The sequence below is a fragment of the Corvus brachyrhynchos genome, unplaced genomic scaffold (genome assembly GCF_000691975.1).
Source record: "Corvus brachyrhynchos isolate BGI_N302 unplaced genomic scaffold, ASM69197v1 scaffold94, whole genome shotgun sequence".
Classification (NCBI taxonomy): domain Eukaryota; kingdom Metazoa; phylum Chordata; class Aves; order Passeriformes; family Corvidae; genus Corvus; species Corvus brachyrhynchos.
In genome coordinates, this window is record NW_008238330.1 from 8,571,115 (window position 1) to 8,580,271 (window position 9,157).

The 9,157-nt window shown below is 44.4% G+C and overlaps 2 protein-coding genes across 6 annotated transcripts in view; both read left to right on the forward strand.

Annotated features, from left to right (window-relative positions):
• Nucleotides 1-3,176, forward strand: part of LZTFL1 (leucine zipper transcription factor like 1) — a 20,405-nt gene extending 17,229 nt beyond the window's left edge. Inside the window, exon 11 of the mRNA XM_017734484.1 lies at nt 1,313-3,176. The gene's annotated coding sequence lies outside the window, so the exon portion shown is untranslated. The remainder of the gene's footprint in view (nt 1-1,312) is intronic.
• Nucleotides 1,932-9,157, forward strand: part of SLC6A20 (solute carrier family 6 member 20) — a 17,448-nt gene continuing 10,222 nt past the window's right edge. Inside the window, exons 1-2 of one of the 5 annotated variants that reach the window (XM_017734479.1) lie at nt 1,932-2,014; nt 8,837-9,108. Coding sequence is in view for 3 of the 5 variants with exons in the window: in XM_017734482.1 (XP_017589971.1) it covers nt 5,771-5,891 (121 nt within the window). In the remaining 2 variants the exon portion in view is untranslated. Of the gene's footprint in view, nt 2,015-3,537; nt 4,197-5,032; nt 5,892-8,836; nt 9,109-9,157 lie in introns of those variants that run through there. The other 4 variants (XM_017734480.1, XM_017734478.1, XM_017734482.1 and 1 more) reach the window with 4 other exon arrangements.

Below are 9,157 nucleotides of genomic sequence, written 5' to 3' on the forward strand. Positions count from 1 at the left end.
GCAGGAATACTTGTCTGGATGAATGTTGCGGGTTTTTTCTTTGTAATAACACTCATTTTAATGAGATCAGTTACTATTTCTGAAATGGCAGGTAAAGGGTGAAGAGAGACAGAGATTCTCAGTGACTTCTGCTGGTCTTCTTTTCTCGTAAATCTTTGACTCTTGATTTAGCTGGAATATTGACTCTGTGATTGACCTTCATTATCTGCTTAGAAACCATCTCAGCAAGAAAGTACACTGTCAACTTCAGTATATGGCTAGGTCTCAATGAAATAAGTTGGCTGTAGACCAGCATTGTTACACACCTTGTTATCTCCTCAAATGAGTAAGGCAAGACTTGTAAAGAGCTGTGCAGTGCAAAATTGAAACTCTGAGTTCCTGCCTTGCAGATTGCCAGTTTAGCGAGTGTGAGATCACTGCATTGCTCGCTTTTTGTGCTGCAGAAGGGCTAATTAAAAGTCTTGTGTGGAGCTCTTGATGAAAAATACATCATCTTTGACAGGTGATGTACCTGTCAAAGAAGACTTGGAGCATTATACAGTAGTGATCTTTTTTTCCTTGAGATAGGTACAATATTTTGAAGATGGAGATGACATCTGAACGTCTCCTGACAGTGTCTGATGTTTCTAAAACCTCACTTCTTTCCCTGAGGTGTAAATTCTAATACTGCTTTTAGCACTCTCTGTTCCTTGTACTGCTCAAATACATATCATCCGTTTCTTCCACTTCAGTTGTTAATTCCCTAGTTATGCCTGAAGGGAATGTTTAAAAAGAAAATTTTTGTATAATTGCCTGGTCTGCAGAAATCACATCTTTTCAAGCTGGTTGGGGTTTGCTTTTTGGTTTTGTTTTGTTTTTCCTTGCAGACTGAAGAATATTTTTTAGGGGAATGAAATCTAGGCAGCTCAGCTTTGCTAAGTACTGAATCTGACAGCCAACAAACAACCCTATGCTCCAACAGTGACTTCAGTAGTTGTTATTAAATGAGCCAGCAGTCCTGCATGTTGCCATCTTAATGAGGCCATATATTACCCACTGATCTTTAACTGTTCATAAAGTACTCATTAGCCTGTTTTTTCTCTTCTGGCTAATAGCCATTTAGAAAAATGTCCTAAGATGAATACTAACACATATATTGATACTTAACTTGCATGTGTGCCTTTTTGTTTGGTAGACTAATATTAAGAACAGTTGCAATTTGGGCATTTCCCACATACCTTGATTTTGGGAAACCCAGTCAGCTGCCAGGAACTTAGATTTCAGTCCAGCCAAAATGTTCGTAAGATTCCCTATTTTGATTTCCCTTTTCTAGCATTATCAAGGACAGGTCTTGATTTCTGTGTGATATGAAATGCTGTGAAACCACAGTGAAATCCTTACTGCCTCAGGAAGCAAATGTGAATCATGTTGGGGTATCAGGTGGCTGAATGCATCGAGCTTAAAAGGTTTGATCTGGTCTAGAAGGATATGCCTTCTAAAACATTTTGAAGTCATTTGGAGGTAAGTTTGTATGTGAGCAGGTAAGAATTGTTATTGTAATTGTTATCATAGCTATTTTTGTAACTGACTTTGAACAGAGAATGTGCCTAGGGAGTTAACCTGTGATTATTAATTTTGACAACGTCCCAGGGAAGGTGTTGTCCCAGGATTCCTGCTCTGCTCTGGCTGCCTGCAGACTTTCCCTGAAGACATCTTGTGCCCTCCTTAGCAGTCTCTCCTCTTGGGTATACCCTGAAGTATTAGGCAGCATATTTGGAGTCAGCTCTTCTCCAAATAAAGGGGGGTATATATATGTCATTCTGTTTCACCAGAAATTTTCTTTCGTTAGTTATTTTTTAATTATTATTTTTAGGAACTTGTTGATGTAGTGCCTTGGAGTGTCCGTGGTAAGTCATGGTGATGCAGAGAGGTCGGTGCAGAACTGTGAAAGAGCAGCTCACGACTGCCAGCTGCTGGTGAACAAGAGAGCTGCCCGGAGACCTCCCCAGACTGCAGGCAAGCTTTGACAGAGAAGGTGGGAACTGGCAGGTGACAAGCAGAAGAACTGACTGAGTAATCCACCTACCTTTTAGTGACATGCCCGTTTCTGACTCTCGTTTGACGCAGGTTAGTTTTGAAGTTCGGGTGAATTAGGTGCAATTCTACGAATCAGAACTGCTTTGAGTGCACCTTTATGGAGTGAGTACCCTAAGAAATCACACAGTCAGAAGATGGATAGAGCTGTGGTGCTAAGGAAAAGCAAGGAAAATAGAGAGGCTGTTTTCAGGCATGCTTTTCTTGGGAGGTTGAGGTAAAGTGAAACAGTTTTAAGGGTCATTAAGAGGTTGGAAATTACTTCAGAGTACAGACCCTAAAGGCATCATCTACAGTTTGGAACTAAGCAGCAAGTAGTAGTGATAAACTGGAAGGAATGATTGTAATCCTAGTAACAGTTTAGAGGAGTAACTGTAGTCTCCAATTACACATAGAGCAATTGCCAAACAGTTGTCATGGCCTATGAGCTGTCAAAGATCTGGCAATCCAGATGGATTGATTCTTTCTCCTAAGGTAAGGAAATAGGCATCTTAAGGTAGCAGCTCTGAATAGTGAATCCCAACAGAAAACCCGTATGTGGAAGCTGCTACCCTCTTGTCTGCTTGTCTGCTTCCCTTGACAGCATCAGTAAACACATGCAGAGGCTGTAGAGACTCCATGGCTTTGCTTTGATAATCATCTGATACATGAGCAGATACTGTGTTTGCATTTGGAAGTGGGTGCCTCCAGGAATGGAAGATACTAAACACCAGAGCTGCTGACACTTTGTCCCCCTCCCACATGTCTGGCTCATCAAGGAGAGCCCAGAGGTTTATTTTTAAATCTAAGGGGTATAGTAATACATGTTGGAGGTAGCATAATAAGGTCCAGGCTACCTGGTAGAATTTCTTCCTACCTTGTTTCCCTGACTTTTGCCAATAGAACTATTAAGGTTCTCTCACACCCTGAAGTCATGATCCCCAACCTGTCGCTAAGGCCCCAGATTCCCTTTTTGTCTGCATTTTAGGTACCTGGGAGAGGCATTTGGCTTTTTACTGTACTGGCATCAAGAGACACAAGCCCAGGATTTTTAGTTGATACCTTCACCTAAGTACTTGTAGTTTTGCTTCAGTAATAAATGGGATTCTTTGCTTTGTTTATCAGCTTCTGACTAGGTTTACATAGGGCAGTTCTCCTGGGCAGTCCCATCAGTCCCTGGTCTGCTGTGCAGATGAACCCCTGCCCTTTTCAACCACTCCCCCAAACCCCACAGCTCAAATTTGTTAGGTACTGGGAGAAAAAATTCTTTCTAATCCTTCTTTAATATGAGCAGTGAAATGATAAAAAATTCTTGTGTATGTCTATTAGAGACTTGTCTTTGTACCTAAAGATAAAGCTCAAGCCCTTCCCTAACCCAAATGAAAGCAGTTCAAGGGAGATAAAATCATGAACAGCATCAGAAATAGCATATTGATAATCTGAGGTGTGTATACAAAGTCCCACAGCATGAATTCCTAAGCGTTGTCTGTTCAAATACATTTAAATATATTTAAAGCGTGTGTCTCAAGGAGCCACTAGATGACAGGCACTTTGCTGGGTGCCTATATGCATGACCACCTTTAGAAAAATGTCACAGTAGTCTGTGATCTGAGCTACTGATGAGGCTGACATTTGTGAGAGAGGCAAGGATTCATCTCATTCCACCTGAACTTCCTGATCTGGCCTGACCCAAGATAAGGACATCACATCTCTGCCTGCACAATCTCCTCCAGTCCATTAGTAAACTAGTTTGAAATGTAATGGGAAGGAGGTACAGAGCCAAGGAAATTTTTAACTTGATGATGCTCATCAGTAGGAGTAATCTATTCACACAGAAGCATCCCAAGTGGTAGTGATGTGCTATTTTTAAGGCTGTCCTGTCAGTGAATTATTTAATACTGTAAGCTGTTTATACACATCATTTATAATAAATCTCACTGTCAGGGATGGGCATTTGACTTTCTAGTAATTTCGTGATGTGGGGCAACTCACATTGTCTGTGTGTGTCTTTCAGTTTAACAGCTTATGGATTTAAAATTACCTTGGATTATTCCTTCCAGCAGAATTCTGGGTTATACCCATGAGGCATATTTCCAGGGCTAGCTGGCATGTTGCAGTTCTGCAGGCAAGACAAGAATGCACAGGTACTGCAAAAAAGTCACAAACTTCCCTCAAACCTGTACTACAGAAGGCTTTGGCATACCCTGATGTCTTCCAATGACAACTTACATCTCTAGCACCACTAAAACACACCCTGAAGAATGGATGCACCTAATGTGTAAACCTCTTGCCATCACCTTTTCTAAGCTGTGAGAAAAGTAGTGTCCCACTTGGTGACTTTGGTAATACAGGTGGCTGGTCAGCAGGTGCACCAGAGTGGTTCTCTTGGGCTCAGCAGCACTGCACGACACGCTCTGCAGTTCGGGCTCCTGTCCAAAGGCCCGGGGGTTGGGGTTCTCACCTGTACCCACAGCTGGAGGCCTTGGCTTGGCCAGTGCCCAATGGGATGCTGGAGCAGCCCACACAGCACTGGCAGGGAGCAAATTTCCTGGCACTGAAGGAATGAGACTGACAGCAGCTGAGCGAGTCTTACTTGTAAAATGGTCCTGAAAGGTGCCCTGGAAAAAACCCATTTAAACAGAGGAAGGAAGCTGAGTCCTTGGAGTTGCTCAGCTGCTTTTTATTGCTGCAGACGCTGCTGGCAGCCTCCTTCACTGGAAGACCTGTCCAAAGTGGTTGAGCTCAAAGTGTACCTTGGCAGGGGCCCAAACACACAGGGTCATGTTCAGACCTGGCACCTCAATGTGCCTTCAGATGACCCAAAGGCCTCCTAGATCCTTCTGCTTCCACAATGGCCACAGACATCTTTTTCCACTGGCCTTTGTATTTGGTCCCTGCTGCTTGTGAAAGTATTTTAAAACGGCAACCCCTCAGAAAAGTTCACCTGCAGCAGTGGGGTTTGAGCGTGAAGGTAAGTGAAGAGACTGGCCATTTCACACTGTTGTACACATGCAGAGTATGTAGAGGGAGGGCAGTATTCCCGGAGGGTCAAACTTGAGTGCTGTTCTCAAAGTGTGCAGCAGGCTGGGGACCTGCGTGGCTGATAGGACTGTTTCAGGGCCACTTTGGAACTGGGGAGCGTGCTGGGTTGGTTGAGGTGAGCACCAGGGTAGGGTGATAGGATGTCTGAGGACCTGTTTATTCTTACCCTAAAAGTCAGCACTGACAGTCCCTAAACCCAGTCCTAATGGTGTGGGAACCCCTCTTCTGTGCATTCAAATTCAAGCTGGTGCCTCATGCAGATGAATGCCACTCGGTAGTAAAGGGAGCCCTGTGGAGGAGTGTTCCATTTCCAAAACCAAACTGCAGCCCCAGTGTTATTTCCTCACAGCTTCAAGTTGGCATGTGAGTCAATAAAAATCCCTCAGCTCACATCCTTCCCAGAAATGCCAGTCAAAACCCAAGCAGCTATTCACCCAAAGTACCAATTTTATAGTTCTGTGTGTGTCTATAATCTATTTACCAGCATTCCTATTTCAGTATGTGCCTGTTAATAAGATTAGTAATTAAAAAGCTTGATAGGAATTGGCAAGCATAGCTCCTCCGCCTTTCCCTCCCCTCCAAGCCGGACTGGCGTGGAGTGTGAGGCACGGTTGGCAGAGTACCTGAGGGAGTGAAGGCAGGAGGCTCTGCTGAAACCTCTGCCTGCAAGAAGGCAATGGAGAAATCCCGACCCTTATGGGACAATCCCCTGCAGTTTATTTTTGCGTGCATTTCCTATGCTGTGGGGCTGGGAAATGTGTGGAGGTTTCCATACTTATGTCAGATGTACGGAGGAGGTAAGTGTGGTTTACATTTTCTTGCTTCCTTTGAGGAGGAGTGTGGCAAGCTTTAAGTCCAAAAGTATGTTGTCCATGCTAATGCCTGTCCACCCAGCAGGGTCCAGGGCAGAGTAGGAGGTCTGGCTTTCTGTTGGTGTGCAATCTGCTTTATTGTGGCTTTATTTTATGTATTCTTTAGCATTAGGCTTTTACCTGACAGCTGCCCCAATACAGTGGCATTTCTTTCCTGTAAGTGGCGATGAAGCAGTGGGAAGTCCCATGTTTTCTGAAAGAATGGAGGTAGAGTGAGAGATATAGATCCACATGGTATTCATTTATTACATTTTTGCCCCATTGAATCACTCTGAAAGTGTCAGAAACTGGTTCATATCCTTTTACATTCACCAATGGGGACTTGGAAAATATTGAGAAGGGGAGATGATGACACAGATTTAATTTAAAGATCAGCTGTATCATTTCAAGTACCTGTCATTAATGTCTTTTATACAAAGCCTTACTTGAGGAGATGATAACCTGGCTGCAAATCTGCCTTGAAGTTGGCTGAAATGCCTTAATCAACAGGAGTTCCACAGCTAAAGCCTCCCAGTAACCTTTGAAAATAAGGAATAAATTGATTTGTCCTCCAAAGATAAATAAGCCAACCAAAAAAAACCCCAAAACCCCCTTTGAAAGTTTATCCTCCTCCTGGGTCCAAACTGAAGAAAGATGTCTGTGGCATATATGAGCCACAGCTGTTGTACCTTGGAAATCAAAAGTCAGTTAATTAGATTAATTAAAGACCAGTACTAATAATCTCCTCTAGTATACAGCTACCACTGTTTTGAAGAATCTTTAGAAATAGCCTCTCTTTGTAAGACAACCAAGTTTTTTACTACTTCTCATACTGCATCTGTTGTTGTAGTTTTGCACCCATCTCAATCTTGCATTAGGGGACATGATGAACATCTGCCTCATCTGCTTCTGGTCTCCTTCTGCCCTTTCTTCCTTTCAGGAAGACACACTAAGCTGTTTAATGACTTTTTACTCCTTTCATGGTTGTTTTTTTTGGCTGGTAGCTTACTTCTAAATGCACTTGTGGTAGTAGGAATTGGTTCATGCTGCTATTTGAAAAGGCATCTCAGCGCTGAGACTGCATCAGAGCTGTCCTGTGGGATCAGGCAGAAAAATCCAGATAATATGGTGGGTGAAGGGTGAGTAGAAGATAGATACTGCAGTGGCTGAAGCTTTCTTAGACACTTCAGATAGCAGAAATGATAGATGTGCTGTAATTTTGCATGTATTTGCCTTCACATGCTTTAAGGGTAAAGACTTCATATCTGACACTGAACTCTAGCACAAAGCTTAAAAAGTATTTCTGTATGCAGATCAAACTGCCCATCATGGCAGACATCCTGAAGGACAGCAAAACTCGGACATTTTGCGGGCTTTGTGTGGTTCTTTTAACCAGCCATCTGTATTGTAGCAGGTGGTGAGGATTCTCTGAAGTGTAACCAAAACTGGAACACTTGGTTAGCCTGAATAGAAGATTAAATAAATTTGCTCATTGCAGGGGCTTTGGACTAGATGACCTTTAAAAGGTGCCTTCCAACTCAAACTGCTATATGATTCTACTATACACCCAAATATTTTCTGAAAAGCATGTTTTGTAAGAATGTCTTTCCATTATTTTTCATTATATTTTCTATTATTTTTCTCATCACCACTTATATTTATGTGGGGAAAGGCAGCTCTTTCTACTGTGAAATTAAAACTCCTGACAGCAGGTTTTGCTTTTCTTGTTTTATTCACTGCCCTGTTAAAGAGGATTCTGTGGCTTTCCAGGGGTTCACAAAACCCACGAATACAGAAGATTGTTTCAGGATCTTAAGAGCTGGATATGCCAGGCACTGGGATTAGGGGGGGACACCAGCTTGTTTGGCATCTTCCTTGTAATAAAGCACAGAGCCAGTCCCTGTCCTGCCCAGCAGGGCAATAGGGCCTTATCGCGGCTGATACCGATAAACAGTATTTGTAGACTTTATAACCTGACATTCTGTTCAGCAGCAGTTTGCCTCCTTCTCGTCCTTCTCCTTGCTTTCCTGCCGAGAGCATGACCTGAGCAGACCAGGGGGCATTCAGACCTCGTAGGTGCAGTTCCTCTGTCCCTAGGCAGGCTGGGCCAGGCTCAGACGAGGCTGGGGTGGGTCTACAGCAGGGCTGGTGCTCAGCAGCGCTCAGCCCCGGGCCAGGAAGCCCCTGAGCACCAGGCAGGAGCCTGAGCAGGGGCCAGGGTGCCACGGCCAAGCCCAGTGCCTTGAGCAGACCCTGGGTACACTCCGCATATTTTTCCAACTACAGGGATCTGGCCTGGGGGCTGGTTTTTGCAGACAGCTGGCACCGTAGGGAGCAACGCCCTGTGTAAATGAGCGGGGAATTGAGTGGTGCTGTGCTGATTCACAGCTGATAAGGAGCTGGTTTATCGACTGCTCAGAGTCCCTTATATGAGACATTTTGGTTCTACTCTTTGGGAAGAGTGGCGTTAGGAGCAAGATCTGTGTGCAAACAGGATGCAGAGCAAGGGGCAGGGGCTTGGCCCTGGCACCCCCAGCTGCGGGGGGACGTTGGGGTGAAGAACAAGCCTGGAGGCATTTCCCCTCCTTGCCAGGTGGCACAGTCAATGCCAAACATGTGGCAGCGCTGCTGGGAGGGTGGAAAAGCCTTCACAAGGGCCTGATGCCGATTCCCCTGTGGTACATGGCAGAACTCCCCTCAGTGGCTGCTGGGGCAGCTGGCACCCCACCGGCACGGAGCGGCTGCAGGAGCTCTTAAACCTCCGACGGCTCCCTTGCGGCATAGGAAGTTATCTAACAGACTAACAAAGGGGTTGTTAATAACAAGAGAGCTGGGAGGTGGGAAATTAATTCCCAGAATAAACCGGATTATTGCTCTGTGTTTATTTCCAGGTCTTTGCCTCAGTTGCTGCACGGAGTTCATTCCTCCACAGCACTGCACAGAGCCCATTGCAAGGAATGTTAATGCCACAGATTAAATCCTAAATAAGAGATATTTACGTAAATATTTTGGCTTGCTGTAAAAAGGGAAGCAGGGAAGCCTTCGCAAAAATCCAGCTTTTGACTCAGTCAGCAGCTCTTTCTGAAGTGAGCCCCAAGTCGAATACAAGGATTTTCATTTTTTTCCGGCAGAAATTTAAGCCAAAGCACATCCTGATTGCCAGGTGGGAAGGTCCTTTCCCCTTCCTCGCTGTCAACCTTTCTATTCCTGCT